Source organism: Mesocricetus auratus, unplaced genomic scaffold (assembly GCF_017639785.1).
Source record: "Mesocricetus auratus isolate SY011 unplaced genomic scaffold, BCM_Maur_2.0 Super-Scaffold_100707, whole genome shotgun sequence".
NCBI classification, from domain to species: domain Eukaryota; kingdom Metazoa; phylum Chordata; class Mammalia; order Rodentia; family Cricetidae; genus Mesocricetus; species Mesocricetus auratus.
In genome coordinates, this window is record NW_024429269.1 from 7,742,315 (window position 1) to 7,767,696 (window position 25,382).

The 25,382-nt window shown below is 46.4% G+C and overlaps 1 protein-coding gene across 5 annotated transcripts in view; it reads right to left on the bottom strand.

Annotated features, from left to right (window-relative positions):
- Spata13 (spermatogenesis associated 13) overlaps positions 1 to 25,382 on the bottom strand; it is a 128,590-nt gene that overhangs the window by 37,064 nt on the left and 66,144 nt on the right. For 3 of the 5 annotated variants that reach the window (XM_040740585.1, XM_040740583.1, XM_040740586.1), the window contains 2 exons: positions 21,519 to 21,881; positions 19,119 to 19,263 (listed from right to left, as the gene is read on the bottom strand). In XM_040740585.1, coding sequence (XP_040596519.1) covers positions 19,119 to 19,263; positions 21,519 to 21,881 — 508 coding nt within the window. Of the gene's footprint in view, positions 1 to 1,841; positions 2,217 to 19,118; positions 19,264 to 21,518; positions 21,882 to 25,382 lie in introns of those variants that run through there. The other 2 variants (XM_040740584.1, XM_040740588.1) reach the window with 2 other exon arrangements.

Sequence of the window (25,382 nt, forward strand, 5' to 3'; positions counted from 1 at the left end):
GCCACTGGTAGATCTGGCCAAATAAGTGACTGAAGAGACCACACTGCTCATGTCCTTGTGAGATGCCCTAATTAATCACAACAGTTACACTGTACCAGGCCAGCGTTCCAGCTCTGAGCCAGAGATTATCAATTCAATTCTCCCTTTACTGATGATTTTAAGACTCTGAGATAAGTAACTTGCCCCTGATCAGCAGGTCTCAGTGGAGGAGTGGGATCCGATGCTGGCTTTTTGACCTGAAAGTCTGTTCACCTGAAAATCATTCCAACAGTGGTTAGGACAGAATGATGCCAGAGAGTTTTGCACATCTCCTCTCCTCTAGATTGTACTATTTTATTCTGTTAATTGTACCCAACTAAAACGGAAATGTAGGGAGAGGTCTGGGTACCCGTGCCGCTGACCACTCTCGTTTTAGGCATGGCTACAGGTGCATACAGGCTTATGGAATAAAAGGCTCAGGAGAGACTCACTCACTCACTTTTCCGATTCCAGTTGGGTCTCAATTAACTGGGTTTTCGGTTTCTCTTGTAATTTCTCACAATAAATAATCAACAATATCCTTATCCCATGTACTGTTACATTTTCCTTAACACAGAAACATTTGGCCTGTTTTAAAGCAAAATATCTATATATGAGTCCATTAATTCCATAATATTAGAAACAGAATTTTGAAACACACCACACACACACACACACACACACACTTTGCAAAGAACTATGCTTCTGTAGCTTCTAATATTTCAATTCACCTAACTGAAAGAAAAATCAAATAAAACATGACACAAACGGCAAGCTAGCACCTGTGAATAAACCTCCTTGCTTTCAGAGAAAGATGGGGCTGAGTTAACATCCAGAGTATATTATTGGTTTTTTTCCCCAAGACAGGGTTTCTCTGTGTAGCTCTGGCTGTCCTGGAACTTGGTCTGTAGACCAGGATGGCCTTGAACTCACAGAGATCCATCTGCTTTTGCCTACCGAGTGCTGGGATTAAAAGTGTGCACCACTACTGCTTGGTAAGAGTACAATATTTTTAAATTGACACAATTCAACAACAACCAAAAATATCAAACAAAATGAAAACTAAGAAAAAAATTTGAACAAACATGTCTCCCAAATTACTAATCAATCTGTGAATATCTTATAGAAATACAGACCAGGGAAGGGAAGTCTCATTAAACCAGGAGATGACATCATAACCCTAAATCAAGGAATGTCCCTCACTACTTTGTGGTGTTGGGGATAGAACTGAGGATCCAGAGCATCCTGGGTGAGGGCTCCTCAGCAGAGCCTCCTCAGGGACTGGATTTCCTGACGCGCATGTGTTGTTACTTACAGGAAAACTATTTAGCAAGGGCGAACCTAGGCATGTGCATCCATGTTGATGAGCTTTTCAGACACTGACACAGGGATAGAATGAGATTTTAATCATTAAAAATCGATCCCTGGCACTTACAGGATATTTCCAGTTATTAAACAAGGAAAGCATCACCCGGGTTCAGAAAACTGTATCAACAGCTGCAACGTTAACGTGCAGAACCATCCCCAGCTTTCCGCTGCAGTGACCTGCTCCAGTGCAGAGCCCAAAGGTCACCAAGCTCCTCCAGGCCCTGCAGCACTTAACTGCCGTTATCCATTCTGGCAGGTTGTTGGCATTTGTCTTTTTTCTTGAAATGGTGTTTCCCTGTGGTGCCCAGGCTGGTGGTCTTCAATTCCCCAGGTGTAAGCAATCTTCCTGCGTCAGCCTTTCTAGTATCTAGGAACTACCGGCACAGGGAACCGGGGCCTGTTTTCGATCTCATTTGCACCAAGGAGCTCCCACAAACGCCTGGGACTCTACTTACCCCTATTGTCGTCGATCTGTGTGAATTTCTTTTCCTGCTCCCCTCTTGCCACCTCTGGTCTAGGAAGTCCTTCCCTTCAGCCTGGGTCCTTCTCCCAGTCAACAGAGCCTTGTGATCTGGGGCCTAGTAAAGACTAAGCTGAGGACTCCAGTTCCACCCACGAGGCTGGGAACCTGCTCCCCATAACCCTGGCATCAATGTCATCATGGACTCCTCCCTTGCCCACAGCATCCAGACGATTCTTTAGACTTCTTCACTTCCCCAGTACACGATTTCCTACTTCTGAGCTATGCAGCAACCTAATTAGGCAAGAGACATTTCCCATTGCAATCTAGCCAACAGAGGCACTGAAATGCAAAGGTGACCACTTCCCTCCACCTCAAGCCCCAGAGCAGTTCCTGCTTGTCCAGACCCTCCTTCCTTCTGGTAGTTGAATGGCAGGTTTAGGCTGGCACCCCAGCCAAAGCCTCTAGGCTATTTAAACTCAGACCCTCCTACCAGGAGCAACTTGGGCTGCTTGAACTCCTACCTCCCTGGAGCAAGTCACAGACACTGACCCACAGAGTTGCACCATAATGGGCCCAGCTGCAAACAGTAAAGGAGCGGCTGTTCACCTACGCCAGGATGACAAAGGACTGGGCTCTTCCCGCCCACGAGCTTTTTTGCCCAATCCACCCCATGATGCATCAGTTATGATTTCCTTCCGGCTCCTTGGCACAACAGTGAACCCAGAGACACTGGTTCCTTGGTTCTTCTTCTGTTTCTCATTCTTATCATAGATCTTCGAGAACGTCATATAATGTGCTTTGATCACACTCATGCCCTCTTCCAACTCCTCCCAAGTTCACCCCCTTTTCCCAAACCATTCAACCTTGAGTTCTCTTAAAAAAACACCAAAAAACCACTTTGACCAGGACCATGTGAGCCAAATAAATGCTTTCCTCCCCAAACTGCTTTTGGTCATGGTCTTTAGCAAGGCAATAAAAAGGAAGAGGCTAGAGGACTACCTATTATGGCAAAGGGCGTCACTTCTACACAGTAGGAACAAAATACTCTGTCAAATAAGTCCAAAACAGGAAGATCCTACAATTTTTAAAAATCCTCCCCCCTCTCACACACAGGAGGGGGGGTACTCTACATGACAAAAGTACCAATGTGGATAGAGGTCAGAGGTCAACTCTCACCTTCCACCTCATTTTGTGACAGGGCCTCTTGGCCCTCCCACCACCCCCTGCTATGTGGGCCGAGCAAGCTGACCCAAAGCTTAGGAGCACTGGGGTTAGAGAGGAATGCGCTCCCACCCCCAAGGACTACACTGGATCCAGCCCTCTTTCTCAGCAAGGACTTCACACACTTGGCCCTCTCCTCCAACCTGCTCTTTGTGGGAGGCAGGCTCTTACACGCCCAGTGGGACGGCCTGGAACTCATCTTGTAGCCCAGATCACTTTTACTCCCTTCAACATTCCAGCCTCAGTTTCCAAGTGCTGAGATCACAGACATAAACCATCACACCTGGTTCTTATTTAATTAATTCATTAATATTTCATTATTCTTCGATAATTCCGTGTATGTACACAATGTATCTTCCTTAGTTATTCTTGAGGCAGGGTCTTACATTGCCCAACATAGTCTGTAGCCAAGGATACCCTTGAGTCCCTGGTCTTCCTGGCTCTATTTCCCAAGTGCAAGGATTACAGGTGTGTGCCAATCACCATACCCCAATTTTTTTTTAAAAAGATGTTTCTTTGAAGTCACAGCACATTTAAAGATCTAACTTACAAACAAGCAAAACAAAAGAAAGGAAAAGAAAATGAAACCCAAATAAGACAGATGGAAAAACAAACAAAATTAAAGACTTGGGCCTAGCCCTGGCCTCTTTCGCAAGCCCCTTGAGTGTGGCTTGGCATTCCTCCCCAGCTACAGGATGCAAAAGACAGACAGTAGCACCACAAAATAGAATAAATCAGTTCAATTTTGAAAAGCTGAGATGATACCAACCAGGCCCTCACAGCAGGTCTGACAGCACTTCCTAACAGTTTCAAATCTAGCAACTTTGATCATAAGCAAACAAGACAACAACGACACAAATGCAGTGCCAGGCACCGTGATGTTCCAGGTAGGGAAATCTATCAGCTCCAGGCCAGCCAGGGCTACATAGTGAGACCCTGTCTCAAAACACAACCAACAACCCCAAGCACTGAATCAACACCGAGGTGTTCTTACAACTGATACCAGCTCCTAATCAGGGAAAGGAAATGAATGAATGAATTTTTGTATTTCTGAGTGAGGTGTACATTCCACTATAAAATGAGGAAGAAATGAAGGCGTCCCTGTGTTTACACAATTGAATTTTGAAACTACTGGCCTCTAAATACTGGAAGGGGCCTGGTGCATTTACTTATTTAGATAATGAAAGCTTAAATCTGTGTAGAAAATGTCAGCAGACAATGCAGGCAAGGGAGGTGCCAGGAGGTTGCCTAGCAGCCCCATGAGGGCGGGGTCAGAGCAGGGGCAGGGCCCAGGAAGGGACCGGACAGGGAGGCTACAGTAGGCTGGATCAGAGGGAATGTTAGGTATTTCCAGATCCCCAAGTGCCCTCTAGATGGGCAGCTTTCATACTCTGAGGCTCCTACAAAGCTGAGTTCATGCTTTCCCACTAGGAACCCCAAAGTTTCTGCTCCCTCTATCATGGGAGGAGATCCAAGACTAAAGATTCTGGCCAGAAGCCATGCCCAGCACCAATTTGTAGATGTCACTAACTATGGTCCCACCCACCGGGTCCAAGCAGAAAGATGGCAGGAGAGCTCCCCACTACATCAATTCAGATCATCCTCCTGGCAAGTTTTCCATGTCATGGGGGAACTGATGTGTCAACGGTATGAGAAACAACAGGTTTTCTGTAGTGGAAGACACTGCCATTTCCTTTCCTTTCCTTAATGGCAGACCGTGTCTTTTAAATGGTCCTCAAAGACTAGAGGGATGCCTAGGTGGTAGGAGATGCTCAGCACCCATGACCCAAGACTCAGAACAGCCTACAGCTCCAGTTTTAAAAGGACATTATGCCTTTGGGTACATATAATCATGTACATATTCCATATTTTGTACCACCTGTACAAAATGAAAAGAAAATTGTGATTAAAAAAAAACTTAAAAACAGTTGTCACATACTTCTTAAGGTAAAAGGTAGTGTGTCATATGCTGGAGTTCTTTTTTATTTTTTATTTTTCTGAGACAGGGTTTCTCTGTATTGTTTTGGAGGTTGTCCTGGGACTCCCTCTGTAGATCAGGCTGGCCTCGAACTCACAGAGATCCGCCTGTCTCTGCCTCCCAAGTACTGGGATTAAAGGTGTGCACCACCAACGCCAGGTTGCTGGAGTTCTTTTTATTGTTAACTCATTGAGAAATCTGGGCTATAACTATAGCTATATAAAGCTATAAATCCAGCTCTCAGCTCTCAGAGGGAGCAGCTAGAAGACTAGCCTGACTTACATAGTGAGCTCCAGGTTAGCTGGGCTTCACAGTGAGAGGCTGCCTCAAAAATCTAAACCAAGTTAAAAAAACAAAGATAGAAAAAGAAATCTAGTTTGAAAATGTCATTCTTATTCCCCATGCTTAGTTCTATCTTTGCAATGTTTTTGTAGATCACTGTAAAAACAGTGACCAATTTTACTTCATCTGTAGTAATTTCACAATTTGTTTGAAATGGGACCCCCTGTAATTTAGGCTAGTCTCAGACTCTTGCTCTCTTAGGTTTGGCCTTGCCGTGTGTGTGTGTGTGTGTGTGTGTGTGTGTGTGTGTGTGTGTGTGTGTGTGTGTGTGTGTGTGTGTGTGTGTTACTGCATCCAACTTTCCTTGTTTTCTTCCTGGCAGATGAACATGGCATTTTAAAAACTTCAGAACAGGTTTTCAAGGCTCCTCCCTTCACCAGCCATTGCCTATGCCCTTGTGCTTCAGTTAGCCAGCTACTGGGCTGATTTACAGCCCTTGGGATGCTCAAATCCCTAAGACAGAATCTATACACATGCTCTCCCAGATTTTAATCATTCCTAGATGACTTGCAACATCCAAGACAGTATAAACACAGCATAAGAGGATTACACTGGGTTGTAAACATACAGAATATTGACGAGGAAAATGTTTACATTCAAACTACATGCAAATTTTCATCCAAATATTTTTATCTGAGATTTGTTCAGTTAATAAGGATGGATCACACAGATAAGGAAGGACAACTGTGATCTGACCCAAGTGTCCTTTGTAGATGAAGTTGTTCTTTACCATGCCTTGAAAGGAGTAGGTAGGGCTTGACATGGCTCCATGGTAAAGCACTGGAATATGTAAGGCATTGGGTTGGATCCCGGGCACAGGGTAGGGCAGGGGACAACTTAAATTGCAGTTGCTTCTTTGTGAGTGGTGATGACTCATGTTTATAACAAAGCTGCTAGAAACGCATGGTCTTCTGAGGGAAACTGACAGCTTCAGCCTGGAACACTAGGAATCTAGACTGAGCTGGTTTGATTCTCTTTCCTAACTTGGAGTGATGGTAGTCTCTTCTCTTCTCTCTTCTCTCTTCTCTCTTCTCTCTCTTCTCTCTCTCTCTCTCTCTCTCTCTCTCTCTCTCACACACACACACACACACACACAATGTAGAAAAATAACAATTAAATTGAACGATTGTTGGATTAAGTAAGAATGATTTTATAAAGCCGGGCGTTGGTGGCGCACGCCTTTAACCCCAGCACTCAGGAGGCAGAGGCAGGCGGATCACTGTGAGTTCGAGACCAGCCTGGTCTACCGAGCAAGTTCCAGGACAGCCTCCAAAGCCACAGAGAAACCCTGTCTCGAAAAACCAAAAAAAAAAAGAATGATTTTATAAAGCCATAAACAGTCAATTCACACTAGGTGTGTGGCTCACACTTGTAATTCCAGCACTTGGAAGTTAAAGCAGGAGGACTGCTGTCAATCTGAGTCCAATCTGAGCTATATAATTTGAGGCAGCCTGGGCTACAGAGAGAGTCCTAGCTCAAAAAAAATTTCAAAATCTTTTTAAAAAGGTTATTGACACAACTCAGCAGGTAAAGGTACTTTCCGTCAGCCTGATAATTTAGGTTCAATTTCTGGGACCCACACAGCAAAGAGAGAAAACAGACTCCTGCATGTTGTCCTCAGGCTTCCCTGTGCATGTACACACTGCTAATTTGTTGGGCCTAAAAAGGCTTGGACGTGAGACCTAGTGTAACCTCCTGAGCCTGGCTAGAGTTTGGCTACCTGTCTTTGGCCTGTAACCTCCACATGGGGGTGACTCAGCAAGGTCTGATGTAAGACTGCCCCTGCCTAGTGACCTCAGAAGGATATTATTGGCCCTTACTCCTCATGTCACCTTACTCCATCCTAAAATTCCCATCCCCTACCTCAACCCTATATAAGCTCATGCCTGCTGCAATAAAATGAGATCCTGCTTCTACAAGTCTTAGGACTCAGTGTGTTTCTCCCTGGTAATTAGGAGGGGGGAGGGTCTGAGTCGTCGACACTCACCATCCCTTTCAGCCCCAGGAAAAGACTGGCTGGACCGGCCCTTCCCCAGCCCTACCTGCTGGAGAACCTGGCACTAATTACTTAATTAGAACAATAATTTTTTAATCAGAAAAGCAAGTAGAGCATGATGGCATGCATGTGCTTACATCCCAACACTTGGATGCAGCAGCAGACGTGGCCAGAGGACATGAGACCCTCTCTCAAATTCACAGGCAAATGGATGGAACTAGAAGAAACCATCCTGAGTGAGGTAACCCAGTCACAAAAAGACAAACATTGTATGTACTCACTCATATATGGATTTTAGACATAGAGCAAAGGATTACTAGCCTACAAATCCACACTGCCAGGGTAGCTAGGAAACAAGGAGGACCCTGAGAGAGACATACATGGTCCCCTGGAGAAGGGGAAAGGGACAAGATCTCCTGAGCAAATTGGGAGCATGGGGGGAGGGGAGAGGGAGTTAGGAGAAAGAGAAGGGGAGAAGAAGAGGGGAGAGGATAACATGAGGGAGCAGGAAGGTTGAGTCAGGGGAAGAATAGAAGAGAGCAAGAAAAGAGATGTCATAATAGAGGGAGCCATTGTAGGTTTAAAGAGAAATCTGGCACTAGGGAAGTGTCCAGAGATCTACAAGGATGACCCCAACTAAGAATTTAAGCAATAGTGGAGAGGCTACCTTACTTAAATGCCCTTCCCTGAAAATGAGACTGATGACTACCTTATATGTCATCCTAGAGCTTTCATCCAGTAGCTGATGGAAGCAGAAGCAGACACCCAAGGTAAACACTGAACTGAACTCCTGGAATCCAGTTACAGAGAGGGAGAAGTGATGAGCAAAGGGGTCAAGACCAGGCTGGTGAAACCCACAGAAACAGCTGACCTGAACAAGGGGGAGCTCATGAACCTCAGACTGATAGCTAGGAAACTAGCATAGAACTGATCCAGACCCCCTGATCATGGGTGTCAGTTAGGAGACCTGGACAATCTATGGGGCCTTTGGCAGTGGATCAGTCTTTATCCCTAGTATATGAATGGACTTCAGGAGCCCATTCCACATAGAGAGATACTCTCTCAGCCTAGACACACAGGGGAGGGCCCAGGCCCTGCTCCAAATGATATGACAGACTTTGTAGATCCCCAATGGAAGGCCTTACCCTCCCTATGGAGCAGAAAGGGGGATGGGATAGGGAATTGGTGGGGTGCAGGGGAGGAGGGGAGGGAGTGAAACTGAAATTGACATGTAAAACAAGCTTGTTTCTAATTTAAATAAATAAATAAACCTCTGGGAGCAAAACAAAACAACCTAAAACAAAAACAAAAGTTAACTCACCTCTGGGAGATTTTTTTCCCCCTCTAGTTGTTATCATTGTCCGTAATTAACCTCACCATGCTCTCTTTTGTTATCTCTCATTATTAACAGCTGTTTTAACACTTTACTGATTAACTGAAGTTTTTCGGACTTATTTTTTTAAATAATGCTGGGGACAGAGCCCATATTTTAAGCAAGTATCCTACTGAATTACTAAAGTGCTTTAAAAAAATATAACAGGGCCGAGGTGATAGTCCAGCATCAATGCTCTTTCAAAGATGGTGTTGGGTTCCCCGCACTCCCATCAGGTAGCTCAGCAATGCCTGCAACTTCGGGGAATCCCCTGGCCTCTTCATAAAGCACGCATGTACCCACCTTCCATACACACACACACAAATAATTAAGAATAAAGTCTTTTTAGAAACAAGGTGTGTAGCCAGGCGTTGGTGGCTCACTCCTTTAACCCCAGCACTCGGGAGGCAGAGGCAGGTGGATCTCTGTGAGTTCAAGACCAGCCTGGTCTACAAGAGCTAGTTCCAGGACAGCCTCCAAAGCCACAGAGAAACCCTGTCTCAAAAAACCAAAAACCAAAACCAAACAAGGTGTGCGGAGGGGGATGGCGTCGAGAAGCAGGCAGTCTGGCTTTATACTCAGACCTCCAACCTCAGTCCTCTAAGTGCTGGATCACAGGTGTGTACCGCAATGTCCAGCCTAGATATGGTTTTATGTATATAAAATCCCAGCACTTGGGAGGCAGAGGCAGGAGGATCTTTTGTGAGTTCAAGATCAGCCTGTTGTATAAAGCAAGTTCCAGAACAGCCAGGGCTATACAGAGAAGCCGTCTTGAAAAACAAACAAGCAAACAAACAAGCAAAAGATATATTTTATACGTGAGTGTGGGCACAGGCACACACACACACACACACACACACACACACGCATCTGTAAGCCTGAGCGTTATTCCTCAGGAACCATTTACCTTGTTTTGTGAGATTGGGTCTCTCACTGGGACATGAGGCTCACTGATTAAGCTAGACTGGCTATTCAGCAAGCCTCAAGGATCTTCTTGGCTCTGCATCCCATCACTTTTGTTATAGACACAAGCTGCAGACCTGATTCTTATGTGGATGCTGAGAATCCGAAGTCAGGTGGCAAACTACTTGCCTACTGTGGCAAACACCTTGCCTACTGGACATCCCCAGTTCCTACATAGGATTTGTTTAAAATGATCTACCCACACCTACTTATTATGAGAGATTCTTTGTCCTGGCATTGTGTGTCCCACTTCCCTTGAGCCCCAAATAAACACACAGAGATTTATATTAGTTATAAAACTGTTGACCGGTGGCTTGGGCTTCTTTTTGGCCAACTCTGTCTTAAATATTAACCCATTTCTATCAATCTATGTATTGCCACGAGGCTGTGGCTTTCCCAGTAATGCCCCAGCATGGTGTTACTCCTCTGGCAGCATCACGACTCTGTGTGGTGGGCTCACTCTGCCTACCTTTCCCAGAATTCTCCTTGTCTCCTAGACCCACCTATCTTCCTGCCTCGTTGGCTGAACAGTGTTTTATTCATTAACCAATAAGAGAAACATATATATAGAAGAACAACCCCCATCACTTACTGACATCAACACATGGGCATGCATTAATTTTTTTGTTTATGATCCATAAAATTCCACTGGTGTTTAGATGCTAAGGAAACTAGACAGTCTTCCTTTTTGAAATCAGCTGAGATAATCAGTTCATCTTAAGAGCAAATTGAAATAAGAAAAATTTTAACGTATCAAATATGACTTGGTAAAATACATAGGCTAGGCAGACTCATAAGCACATTTTCTCTGGGGTGTGTGGGGCGTGTTGAAAGAAGGAGCGGGAAAGCTAGGCATGGCAGCACATGCCTGTAATCTTAGCAATTTGGATTGTGAGGAAGGGTGGTAAGTTTAAGGCCTTTTCAGGTTACAGAGAGTTCAAGGCTAGCCTAGGAAACATAGGGAGATACTCAAAACTAAAAAAAGAAAAGTGTTGGGAATGCAGGAAAAGTGACGGAGCATGCTCAAGGCCTTGCGACCTAACCCTGGAGCCCTAGATAGGGTAGTTTCACTATTTGGCCCACACTGGCCTTAAACTCCTCATCCTGCCTTAGCCTCCTGAGTGCTGCAGTTACAGGCATGTACCACCACACCCAGCTGATCACAGCACTTTTACAGATGGACTTTAGAAAGACACTTGTAAGTGCCACTGATTCATCATCCCTGCTCAGTTATCTCTAACACCACACCCGTGCTGGAGAAAGGCGGTTCTCAGGGATGCCTGGTGGCCTTCCTTCACACGTTCTACAGCTACTAAGAGATAACGCCGCCAGCTTCTCAGCAGAACAGGAGGGAAGAGCCCAGAGCTAGAGAGAGCACAGCACGTTGTGAAAAACATGAGAAGAGAGACAGCTTCACTGAGAAAACACAGATCTTCATTTCTTAAAGAAAAAAGAATGAAAGCTAGATGGCTGGGTGTGGTTGTGCATAATTATACTCCCAGATTGAGAGGCAGAAACAGAAGGATCATGAGTTTGAGGTCAGTTTAGATTCAAGCAAGACCGTGCCTCACAACAAGGGCAACAACAGAAGAGAGAAAGGTGGAATCACAGACATTCACATCTCTGGACCTTGGGAAACTGTAGCCATAGATAGCTTCCTCTTTTCTTTGGTGACTGGGGGAAGCCCAGGGCTTCCCATATCCTAACCGTGTGCATGGAATAACTGGGCATGGACGGCTCTGCTTCTGCAGATTTTGACAATACCGGCCAGGGAGGAAGAAATAAGCCTTTTGGCCCTCAGTGAGTGATTATTAGTATTTCTTGAATTTTATTTCAAGTATTTCTCATCAACTTTACTGGAGTATGGGAAACAAATCTTTAATTTAACTTTATGCAGAAAATAGTTCAGTATATATATAATATATACATATGTATGTATATGTATAATATATATAATCATGTATTAAATGTAGGGGCTGTTGGGAAGATAGTCAGTAAAGTTCTTCACCTGGAAGCCTGGGGACCTGAGTCAGATCCCCAGAATCCATGTAAAGAAAAGCTACACACACTCAGGACTGAGAGGGTGGAAGCAGACAGGCCCCTGGGGCTGGCAAGCAGCAGGTTTACACTACTTTGGGGACTATCTCAGAAACAAAACAAAAATAAAAACAAACAAAACCAATGTAGGAGGTTCCTAAATGATGACTCCAAGTGCTGGGATTAAAAGTATGCACCAGTCTGGCTCCTGACTAATGAGTTTTGAGCTCTTTTTTGGTTTGTTTGTTTATGTTTTTCAAGACACGGTTTTTCTATATAACAGTCCAGGCTATGTTGGAACTCGCTTTGTAGACCAGGCTGGCCTCAAACTCACTAAGATCGGCCTGCCTCTGCCTCCCGGGTGCTGGGATTAAAGGTGGGTGCCACCACTGCCCAGCTGAGTCCTGAGCTGTACAAACACACAGATACACACGGCACACATGCACACTCTCAAAACCTTAAATTACTGCAGGATTGTAAACAAGCTTTCTGATTATCTTCTGCCCCTCACCCTGTTGCCTTCTGTCTCCAATTTTTCCACTAAAGAGAAGCCTTGCCTATATATTAACTGTTAAATCTGCATTCGAAGGCACTTAGATGCTCCAGCCCTCCCACAAAAGCCAACACTCACTGTCCCAGCTAACAAAACTCATGTTTCATGTTGTCAAAATTCAGTCCCTATGAAAATGTCCCAATTTGGCTCTTAAAATAATCTTTAAATTTACTCTTGACTTTTATTTTATGTGTATGGGTATCTCTGCACCATGTATACCCAGTGCCTGTGGAGAGGGAAGTGGGTCCCCCGGGACTAGAGAGACTGACAGCTGTGAGCCACCTGTGGTGCTAGAGCTTGAACTCATTTCCTCTGGAAGGGCAATGAGTGCTCCTAATCATTGAGCCATCACTCCAGCCCCATGTGCTACTGGGCTTTGAGGCAGGAAGGATGAAAGAGCAAAGGGGCTATAGACTTTTACTCCCCAGTTTCAGAGGGCCACCGAGGCCAGGCTGTTTGTGGCAGGGAATCCCTGCATGAAATATCTGAGAGGGCAGGAGACAGTGAGAGGCCATTGTGTGAAGCTGTGATGGTGTAGCCTAGGTTGCAGTGGAGACCTGAAGATGTTGGAGAGGCTAGACTGTGAGACATCACCCGAGGAAAGCTGCATGCAAGGGAGTAGATTCTGCCCAGTAGAGTATGCTACCAGCAGCAAAGTTAAGGACAAAGCCATCTTAAGCCCTTTGACACCGGGCATGGAGCTATAGATTTGGGGTTTGCCTTGCTGGGTTTTGGTCTTACTTTGGTCCAATATTTCCCTCCATGCCCCCGATCCTCACTCCTGGAATGGTAATTTGTCTTTGTTAGATTTTCTGCTGCTGTGATAAAATACTATGATCAAAAGTACTTGAAGAAAAGGTTTAGTTTCACCTCACAGCTTTTAATGCATCATCCAGGTGACGTCATGGAAGGAACCTGGAAGCAGCAGCTGACATGGAGGCCATGAGTGAGTGCTGCTCAGTCTGCTCTCTTATACCATCCAGGGCCACCTGCCTAGGAATGGCCCAGCCCACAGTGGGTGGGGCCCTTTAGCATTATTCATTAATCAAGAAAATGCCCTACCGATGTGTCTGCAGGGGAATCTTATGGAGGCATTTTCTCAACTCCGTCTTCCCAGCTATGGCTAGGTTTGCGGCAAGCTAACCAAACTAATCAGCACAGAATTTATGTTCTGTGCCATGTTGGAAGTACCTATTTTGCTTTTTAATTTGTAGGGGCAGAGGGGTAACAGTTAAGAAATTACCTTGACTCCCAAAAGAGACTTTGGATTTTTAAACAGTGTTGAGACTAAGAGGGACCATGCGGGCTTTCAAAGGTTTGGCTTAGATGCATTTTGCATTTGGTACAATCGTGAGTCTATAGGACCAGAGAGTAAAATGTGGTGGTTAGGATGGGCAATGTCCTCCATAGGCTCATGTATTTGGTCCCCAGTTGGTGGCACTATTTAGGAAAGTGGTGTAGCTTTGCTGGGGAAAGTACATCATGGGGGAGGCTTTGAGAGTTAAGTGCCATCTTAAGCCTTTGTTCCCCAGTTCCAATTTGTTCTGCTTTGTGTTTGAAGATGTGAGTTCTCAGCTTCCGGCTCCTGTGGCCAGACATGCTGCTTGCTGCCATGCTTGACCCCATCCCTTAATCTCTCACCTCTGTCAGGTTGGATTCTTATCCCTCAGAACAGGAAGCCCTAGTAAACTTCTGCATGTTAATTATTTTATCATAGCATCAGAAAGATAACTAATACAACTGCTTAGCATCAGCAATCAGAAAGGTAGGAAATGGTCAAACAGGAGCCACAAGCCAGCAAGTAAGCATTATGGCAGCTTTTATAAGCTATAGACTGATTGGGCATGGAGACCTGAACTGCTATGTGGGATAGTGGGTAGTTGCTACCCCAAGCAGTAGGGCCATGATCTTACTCATGACATCTCTGGTTGTGCCTCACCAATCTTGGGGGGTCCCTAGGAACAAAGCTGATGAACACCTCCATTAAGGTGTCATGTGATTAATGCAGCATGAAATCTGTGGGTCAGCCAGTGTGAAGGGAAACCCAGGGCTCTGCATCTGGGGTCCCGGCACAGCAGGTCATCTTTGGGTGGGTATTCTACTAAGTGAGTCATTTTCCTATCGACAGGCTTCCATCCTTTACTTGGTCATTATGCACCCAGGACAGAGTAACCCTGAGTGGAAAATGTACGTCTTAATTCTCCAGACAGAGTGAGCTTGCACACATGTATGCTTGGGAGCTAACGGCTTGACAATACCACTGTGCCTTGACGCAGAGCCAGGGGTGTGACTGACAGAAGACCTTCAAAGCTTGATAAGTGAAACACAAAAGACGCTATTTAAGAATCATGTGGGCATGATGCTCACGATGCAAACATAGGCTAATCTTCTCTACTCATCTTGATGGGAGGCTCAGTGGACTCACAAAGAAACAAAACACCCACCAGGCTGAGAAAAGGGTGCCAGCGTGAGCTAGACTACAGGGCCTGCTCTCACCAGGGTTAATGATATGGCTCTCTGTAGACACTGGGTAGCTACTTGTGGGAAGCTGATTACAATGGACATTTTTATAACAGAGGGGCAATGATTTGTCCTCACTGAAAAAGTCATCGTGCTGGACACAGATTATCCACATCTCTTCACTGGACTCACTGAAGGTTCCCAAACAGCCACAGCATCAGCCAGACACCACCTAGAACTTCCCAGTGACTGGCTCACATCCAACACCCCCTTGATGAAACTCAATTGTCTAGGAAGCTGGAAGACACATCCTGGTGCTGCCATAACACCCTGCAAGAGGACATGCTGTGAACCTGTGACTCATGTCGCTGGGGGATGCCAAGCCACAGCCGGAAACCTGGGGTAAACATAGAAGCAGCTACTCTCTTATGCCACAGCACATTTGCAAAATGCTATCCTCCCAGTCAGCACTGCTGTCAAACTGAATTTCATCTCCAAGGGGAAAAGTCCTTCCATGGGAAAGCCCAGCTCTAGCCCACTGAGTCAAACCTGGGCTAGTCACCTTGGCCTCAGGGAAACGAATACCCATGGGAATTGTTGGTGGCTTCTGTGGCCACTGACACTGTGGATACTCAGTGGGACTCAAAAAGCAGCCTTCACATTCATCTTTCTTCTCTACATTTGCCTTACCCCAAGCTCCTGGACTTGCTTTTCTCCATCACTTTCTCTGGTTTTTAATCTCTAATTTGGATAGATTGAGATAGGATTTTGCTGTATAGCTCAGGCTGGCCAGAGCTCACTGTGAAGCCCAGGGTAACTTGGCTAACTTCCTGGGATTAAAGACACACATGACCCCATAGGCCTGGCAGCTCTTTCTTCTGAAGCACAAACCAGGAGCCAGTAAGATGGCTCAGAGGGTAAAGGTACTTACCGCCAAGCCTGACAAGTTGAGTTTGACCCCCAGGACTCACATGGTAAAAGGAAGATCAGACTCCTGCAAGTTGCCCTTTCATCTACATACACACCCTACGGCATGCATGTGCCCACAGACACTCAACACATACACACACACCACACACACCTCATGCAACACACACCACACATGTAAAAAGGTTTTACTGGTTTTTTAAATATCTATTTATTAATTATGTATATAGTATTCTGTTTGCATGTAAAGCTGCAGGCCAGAAGTGGGTACCAGATCTCCTTACAGATGGTTGTAAGTCACCATGTCATTGCTGGGAATTGAACTCATGTTCTCTGGAAGAGGGGCCAGTGTTCTTAAACGCTGAGTCATCGCTCCAGCCCCTTGTTGCTTTGTTTTTCAAGACAGGGTTTCTCTTTGCAGTCCTGGCTATCCTGAAGCTCACTCTGTAGACCAGGCTGGCCTCAAACTCAGAGATCTATCTGCCTCTGCCTCCCAAGTGCTAGGATTAAAGGGTTGTGCCACCACGCCCAGTTCTGTTGTTTTTAATTGAAGCACAAACCAGAATGCACCATTTTCCTGTTGGTGATGACTCCCTATTGTAGTTAGAACCCCAAGTCCTCAGGACATGAGATGCCTTCTGTTTGGCCACTATGTCTAACCACAGCGCCCTCTTCTGTCCATGTTTCCTGAGTTCAGTCACTGGCCTCCTGTTGAACCTCAGTGGAGCATCTGTTGCTGCTAGGGGATCTCACTACCTCCTCATAGCTCAGGTTGCCCAAGGATACAGAAGCCATCAGTATAGTCTTTGAGATGCTGTATACTAAATTACTGCAACAGTCCCTGGCTCACAGTTGAGGCTACACACACATTTGTAAGTTAGCCGACTTTTGATAAAAAGAGAAGAAAGAAGAACACGCCGGCGAATAAAGCAGGACCACTTTGTCCAACATAGATCCCTACAAGGTGACAGGAGCTGGGAGAGGCAGGCAGCAGGCAGCTGGAAGAGGGGGTACGGAGTCAATCCTACCTCCTATGGCCTGGCTCTAGAGGAAACAGAAGAGACGTTCCTTCGGTGACATCATGAATGTATATGCACCAGTTCACAAATCCTGTCCTCCCCTTCCCCGCTCCTACTATGACACTGTGTTGCCTGGGTTAGAAACTAGAAAGGCACCTAGAAGAAGGAAAGGGAGCAGGAGTTATTGCGCAGGGTGGAGTGTTGCATGAAAAGTAAAAGACCCAGAGACAGATACTGGGGTTAGGATCAGAAAAGCAAAGAAGCGGGCCACTAGCTCTTACCACTACCTCCCTACCACGGCCTCTCCTCAGCCCGGCTGGAGAATCCTGAGACTTCAGTGTCTTCCTGTCCTCAGTGTGGCTGGAGAATGGGTGCCTGAGAATGACTGCTGAAGACCCTGCTCCTATCTTTTATACCCCTCCAGTGCTGGGGTTAAAGGCGTGATGAGATCATCTTTGTGTGAGCTGTTTCTCTTTAGGACTGGATCAATCTTGTGTAGATCTGGGTGGCCTTGGACTCACAGAGATCTGTCTACCTCTTAACCCTGAGTCCTAGGGTTAAAGGTGTGTACCACCACCCCCTAGCTGCCGGCTGCTGGGATTAAAGGTGTGTGTATCACCATTGCCTGATCTCTATAGCTTGAGGCTGACTTTGCTTTCTTAATTCTCAGGCAAGTCTAATAAAACATAAATAATATATCACTACAACGGAGGCCTTAGGCCTGGTGATGTCTGATGCAGTAACCAGCCTGCGGGTTATCTCCAGGGAAGGGGGGGCATTTCCATAGTTATCTGGGGTAGGTACAGCGATGTGGGGTGAGGTGGTTTGGACACAAGTATCCCCACCTCGCTGACTTCTCCTGTAGAGTGTCCCTGTCCTGTTAAACACTTCCCTGCTGATTCATTTTCTCTCACAGGGCTCTAAGGGATGGAGCGGCTCTGTCCTCTTCATTGCCCCCCCTCCTCTCACACACAGTAATTGCTCACTGCAGAGGGAGAAAGGGAGTATAATTGGACCCGCGCCAAGGGAGGACGCTGTCAGGACCAATCTGTTCCTGACACCACCTGGGCGCTGTTCTGGGAGCAGGGCCTGTTCACATTGATGGCAAGGAACCAAATACCTGCATAAATGCAGAGGTGAGGGGACTCCCTGTCCCACCACCCACACAGTGAATAGGCTACTGAGCTCAAACAGCTAGAGTCTCCATCCTGGGAGTCTGACTCTTGAAAATATACCAGGAGGACAGGGCAGGCTGGCCTTCCCCCTTCCCCTGGTGGCACCAAGCCCAGTGACATTGCTTCTTGGGGTTCCATGACTACTGGGAACAATCCTGACATCATACATGCCCTACCTAGTTCCCCAGCCATTCTGGGAGCAGCCAACGTCCTCCTAATCCATTCCTCTTTCTTCTCTGCCCCCCTTTAAGTTAGGGTCTCATGCAGACCAAGTTAGCCTCAAACTCATTATGTAGCTGAGGTGGACCACGAACTCGTGACTCTCCTCCTTCCATCTTCCAAGTGCAGAGATGACAGACATGTGCCACGAGGCACTGTGTTATATAGGAAGCACTAGGGACCAAACAAGCTCAGGGTGCTCTACCAAATGGATAACATATTTAGCTCACACCCTCCTGTTCTTAACCAAGTCAGTTAGTTTTGGTGTTTTTTTTTTTCAACCAATGAACCCTAGGGTTTTTGCTTCTGTTTTTCTTTTTTATATTAAAAAAATCACATAAATCATGAAATAGGGTGATTGGCTGTATATAGGAGCTGAGGAGAAACCCTCTCCATTCCTAACAGCCTGGCAACATCTTCCGAGCTTTTCTAGTCTTTGTTGTATCCAAGCACATGTAGGCATGATAGACATGGCATAACCACTGAAGCACTTTTGGTTTAACTGAACCCCCAAAATGACGATGACATCCTCACCCTAGATCCCTAATGGTGACCTAGATGGAAGCAGTCTTTGTAGGTGGCAAGTTAAGATGGGGGCACTGGAGGTGGGGTGGGGGGGCACCTTAGTGAGACTGGTGTCCTTACAGAGGAAATGTGGGCACATACATTTGCAGCAGAGACAATGTCATAGAGCAGGCAAGTGGAGAGGGGCTGCACAGGCCAGCCAAGGAGCCCTGAGGCTGGCAGAAGCAGAAGACTGGCATAGTGTTCCTACAGCCTCAAACAAACAAACCAAACAGCACCCTCCACACTAGAGCATTGGGTCTCTACACTGTGATGGCTCTGCAGCAACTTAGGTGTGGTGACATAATAGGAGTCTAAAATTCAGGGTAACCCAGATAACTACTGACGCACTGCCCTGTAAGACAAAGAAATCACCTGGGTGCCTTGGACTCCCCGGCACCGGACAATAGGTTCTAGGGCCCGGAGGAAGCCCCGAGACTCACCATTGGATGCTTTCATCTGCCGTCGGCGCCCCACGCGGTCCAGTCCGATAGGAGTGCTCTGGGAAAAGGTGAAGGGCCGGAGGCGGGCAGATACTGCCTTGTAGGGTGGAACCTGGTGTGCAGGCACCGGAGGCCTGGCTGCTGCCTGTGAAAGGAAGTGAAGAGCTGTGAGAAGGTGCCAGGAAGTCTCAGCTCCTGTGAGCCACAAAACATCTCTGTGTTCTCACCCTGAAGCCACTGGCAGATGTGGAGTGGCCTCCTCAAACCCGGCCAGCAAGCAGCTGCAGGCTGCACCAAGCTCAGGGGCAACAGGTTGTTGGGAAGTTTCAACAGCAGCCCCAATGCTGGCCCAGTCACATTTCATCCCGCTTTGAGTGACACACCAGTGAGGAACAGAGAAAAAGAGGCATCTGCGCGAGAGGAAGGCCGTGACAGCAGCAGAGCTGTGAGCTACAGTTAGGAAGGTACGCTGCCCAGAGAAGGAGCTGAGGAAGCAGGGGCCAGGCCACAGCACACAGACATGGTCATAGATCTCCAGTGTTGCTTTGCTTTTCTTAAGGAAAGCTTTTGCTTGGGGGCTGGAGAGGAGATGGCTCCGTGGTTAAGAGCAGTGGCAGCTCTTTCAGAGGACCCAAGTTCAATTCATGGCAGCTCACAACTATAATTTTAGTTCCAGGGACTCTGACACCCTCACACAGACATACATGTAGGCAGTATGCACCCAAAGTAAGAATAAATCATTTTATAAAAGATTTTATTTTACATAGTTCAGGTGTATGTGTCTGTGTGTGCATGTCACCTGTAAGTGGATGCCTGCAGGGCCCTGAAGGTGTCTGATCCCCTGGTGCTGGAGTCTACAGGCAGATGTGAGCGCCCTGTTCGAGAAGGAAAATGGGAACCGTTAACCACTGAGCGTCTCTCCTCTGTGCTTTAATTTGTACATCAGGATCTTGCTCTGTAGACTGGCTGGCCTCAATTCCACAATTCCTCTGCCTCAGCCTCTTACGTTCTAGAATTGCAGGCATGAACCACCATGTTTGCACACAATACTATCTTGGTGTTCAGAACTAAAAGCCCATCCTAAGTACCTAAAATTATCCCTCAACTGAGTCTTGCATTCAAATATATTACAATTTGCTTTAGTTTAGAAAAACTTCCTAACAAACGGGGTACCCTAAAACAAAAGGGACTTAGAGACCTTGTAGTGCTCTTCAACTTTGCTTCGCTTGTGCTTTTTAGTTTTTGAGGCCAGGTCTCATAGTCCACACTGGCCTGAAACTCTACATAGATAAATGGATGGCCTTGAGGAACACACACAAGTGTGTGCCACCGTGATGGGCTTTTAATTTTATTTGGATAATTCCACTCAGCTGGATTCAGCAAGTTTCTAAGTGTTTGGCTCAAGCCAGTCACTGTGCCGCGCTTGGCAGGAAGTTCTTAAACACATAATCCGAGCCTACTATCGAATTTCTTTCTCAGAGAATTTTTACAGGAAATTTAAGAAAGTGCCTAGCAGGTTTTCAAAATGAAACTGAGCATATAAATCATTATATAAACTATCCTGTGACTATATGAGCATTATTGTGATGGTAGTTGGGCCAAATAATCAAAGAAGTATGAGTTTCTCCAAGAAAGGGCCTTTACTTGAATGTTCTATAACCTTAAAGTGCTCACAATACCCTTAAGAAACATGTGCCGAATGTGCTGAGGACCAGTGGTGTTTAGGGTCAAACCTGCAGCAAAGCTGCAATTCAAAAGTAGGATAAGGAACAGTGGTGTATCCCATGGTAGGGAGTTTGCCTAGCTTGTTCCAAGAGTGGGTCCATTCCAGGAGTGGTGGGTGAAGGTGTGATGAATCACAAGGGATGGAGAGGAAGAGAGATGTAACATTTTAGAGGACAAAGAAATTTTTCTCCAAGCACGGTCTTCTGCTTTGTTTTGGGGGTGGGTGGAGGGAACACAGGGCTCCATGCATGAAATCAAATCTCCATCACTGAGCTACATCCACCCCCATCCCCTTCTATGACAACTTTACTTTGTTCCTAGGTTTGCATTCTAGCAACGAGCCACCTTGTCTTTCAACAACCACTCCCTCAGGAAGGGCACTAGATGAAGCCAGGGTACGGTGCCCCCGCCCTCCGGTTCAGGTATCTGGCTTTTCAGACAAACGACAAGTCTGTGCTGTTAGCTGAGGCTCCAGGAAAGAAGACTGGAAATCAGATGATGAGAGAATGGACTGTTAGTGTGAATCCAAGTAGGTTTCAAAGTCAGGAGGAAAGGGGGGTGAGGAGGCACACCCTCCCCCAGAAGGAAAAGCAGTGTCCAGCTTAGTTTGCAGGAAGGACAGAGGCAAGGAGCCAAGGGTCTCTGCTGGCCATGGTTGGAGACACCAGCTCTTACTTGGACCAAGAGGTTCTCCACATCCTCTGCCTGGGTGTTGCCATAGAAGCTGACCCCTCCAATCACAGATATAGGTCGTCTTCTCTGGCACCCCCTGGAGCAGCCTGAGAGGGGGCGTGGATCCTGGCTGGCGGTGGTCACTCTTGACGGGTGCATCCTGTCCCCGTGGTTGTCACCTGGAGGGTCTGCAGCGATGGCGTCTTCAGGAATGGACAGGCTTCTGCTGACCAGCTGGCCATAGTCAGACAGTGGCCGTGGCCGGGTGCGCCTTCCTGAGCCCCAGCTCCTCCTGGAGATGCGGGGCACCTCGGTCTGCTCCTCCTCCTGGGCTGAGCCCGGCTGCCAGTCATCCTCATTCACCACCTTTGCAAACGAACAGGCTGAGTGAGCTCAGAGACCCAGGCAGGGGTGAGCAGATGCCTGCTGCCTCCTGCCCACGATGTCGAGTCACAGACTCTCTTTACCTCAAGTAACTGTGCCACAGACAGTGAGAACACAACCACCTGCAGATTCAGTGAGCCAGACTTCATTCCAGGCTCAACTGACACTATAGCTTAAGAGATATTTGGGGACCAGCGATGAGCTACAGAGAGACATTAAGGATGCCAACAGGTCTACAATAATAAAAGGAACATTCAACCAAGGTGGATATTTCCCAAATGTGCTTAACAGCAGGTTAGCCACAGCAGCCGGACCTTGAGTGTGTAATAAGTAAGTGTGTAACAAGATCCACAGCTGCCCTGAAGTTTCTTCTTTCAGTGTGGGTGCTATGACAAACAGAAGGTGCTATGAGATTACATCCAGGACCCTGAGGGCTCAACACTTGAGGATCCCGTCCCAGAGCCACAGTTTGATGGGAGTGGACTGAACTAGGCAGTGTTCCCAGCACTGCCAGACTGCAAACAAGCTGTGTGGGCCTAGACAGGTTGAGCTAACCTTGACTCTCAGACAGAATAACTCTCATGATCCCATACTCTGTGACCCTCAGCTGAGCATGGAGGCCCACGCAGTAATCTCAGGGCTTGGGAGACAGAGGAAAGGGCACAGTGGAGATTCAGCCTGGGCTACCTGAAGACTGTTTCAAAATGACAAGAACAAGATTCCGTGACTCTGAAAGAGGCAACACTTTTTTTGCTAGCAGTCCTGGGATCACACCTAGGGCCTTGAATGTGCTGTACACTCCACTAAACGCTACCTTCAAGTTAGCCACCCACAGCTTGTAACTCTTCAAGTGAGTTTTCTGTCTTTGGTGGGGAGGGAGGAGAAGGGGAGGGCTTTACCATGTATCTCAGGCTAGCCCATTAACTGCCATTCCTGAGTAAGCAGTCATGCACCACCAGGCTCACCCAGCTTTATGCACTTTCTCAAAAACAATCAGGAAAATATTCATGGTTTGGAATCTATATCCATCCCTGTCAGGGCCAGGGGCTGGCCAAATAACCTCAAGCACGCGACTGAAATGTCATCCTGGCAGGAGAGGCCTTATCAGGTAGAGTCAGTTGTCACTCGACAACGATGGTCACAGAGTAGCCATCCCCAAGGCTTGCCCCGCCTGGAAATAGGTACCAGTCTACTTGGCAGATCACCAAAGTCTAGATGCAGGAAGCAGTGGGGGCTAGTCCACAGACTGGCAGTAGCTGTCAGCAGTAGACACAGCAGCTGCTGTGAGTCAAGCCTGGATGTCTTCAAGTACTCAGCCACCCAACCCACCCCCCCACCCCCTTTTCCCCTCTCCCCATTGTGGAATACTGTATTCATTTATGCTGTGGAATATATTTGCTTAAGGATGCAAAGATGTGTTGCATTCTTTTATGTTGCATTTGTTTAACTCTGAAAAGCTATGTTACTCTGCCTGTCTAAAACATCTGATTGGCCTAATAAAGAGCTGAATGACCAATAGTTAGGCAGGACAGAGGGATAGGCAGGGCTTCCAGGCAGAGAGAATAAATAGGAGGAGAAATCTGGGCTAGAAAAAAGAATGAGAAGAGTGGAAGGAGAAAAAAAAAAGGAGGAGAGGAGGACACCAGGGGCCAGCAGCCACGAGTAAGAAGGGAAGAAAAACATATAGAATAAAGAAAAGTAAAAAGCCCAGAGGCAAAAATGTAGAAGAGAAATGGGTTAATTTAAGTTAGAAAAGCTGGCTAGAAACAAGTCAAGTTAAGGCCAGGCATTCAGTCTATTTATTTGGGAGCTGCGTGGCAGGCCCCATAAAAGAAAAAAATTCAAGGACACTCCCCCACTCTGTGTGTGTGTGACCCCCCCCACCGTGTGTGTGTGTGTGTGTGTGTGTGTGTGTGTGTGTGTGTGTGTGTCCATCCATCCGTCCATCTGAGGCAATCTTCCTGACTCAGAGTCCCAAAGTGCTGAGATTACAGGGAAGTGACACCAATCTGGCTTGTCCCTATTCGCCTTTTAAAAACACAAACCAAACAGACTATGAAACCACAGGTTAGGGAAGGAACCTGGGATATGCAGAGTAGGCAGAGATGCGTGCACAGGGAGGCAGGGAGGGCAGCAGAGCAGGCAGTGGACACATCAAAGGCAGGTAGCCAAGGGAAGACACAGCAATGTGCCTGGCCTTGACCTGCCCAAGAGACAGTCTGGGCCAGAAGAAAGTTAAATGGTAGAGGCTTCGGAAGAGAAACCTCGTGCCAGTGACAAGAACCTTAAAATGAAGGCTTGCTTAATTTTCAGTCTGATATGTTCACTAAGACTATACCAGAGTTCAAGGCCAGCCTGGATAACATAGTGAGACTCCCAATTAAAAACAAAAAGATACAGTATACATGTATCAAATTAAAATACTGGGCCCCATAAATAAGTATCGCTCCTTAACCATAAAACCCTGTGCTAAAGCAGAAGCTGGAGTGTGTAGACACTCTGTGTCACTCTCTTCATTCCCCAGATTAGAAACACTGGAAGAGAAAGAGGAGTGTAGTGGTTTGCTCAGGGCCACACAGCCACTCAGGTGTCCTCTGAATTTCTATTCACTCCCTCTGTTGATGCTGCTGTCCTGTAACTTCAAGACATACGGGAAGGGGGAGATTATACTCTATATAAGTTCTTTTGAGAAAGGTTACTGCTCCCATAACTGCCTATAAAGTTACCTGCCTATAACAGTCTCCCCAAAGAATTCAATGGTCCTAGGCCCCTCCACTACCCTATTTTCTTACACTGCTGTAGAGCGGGAGAACCACAACCTTGTTTTCCTCGTTTACTTTCCTACAGACCTATTTCTCCTAAAAGATATCCGTTCCCACTCAACTTCCTTCCCTTCCTTCTTTCCCTATCAAAATGGTACAGAATCCTCAAACCCTCACCATCCAGAAGTACTTTTCTGTGAATCCACTTATACACATACCCAGGAGAAGATAATCTATGTTTTTGTCCTCCCTAACATCACCATAGGAAAAGAAAAGAAATCATAAAATTAACATCATTTCCTGAATTCTGTATGAAAATCGGGTTATTATGGGGGACTCAAACAAATCACTAACTCAGATGACATAGACAACTTAAATACACAGTAAGAATAAATTTATATGATGTCATTTAAGAAGGGTCAGATAACTTTCTAGAAAAACAGGTGCACAGAACAAAATCAGAGGCGCCTAACTGTTCACAAAGGCATGCATAGTTATTCATTTTATAGTTTTAGAATTTTGTTGTTGTTTTTAATGGCTAGAAGCTTTTTTCCCCTGCTTATGCAACCTGCAACTTGATTTCTTACCCACGCCAAAAATAAAGAACTACACCAGGAAGTGACTGGAGCTGGGCAAAGTAGGCACAGCTGAAGCAGCCTAGCAGGTATTTTTGCCACATTTCTGTGCCAGCGACTGAATACAGGCAGCACACAGGAAATCC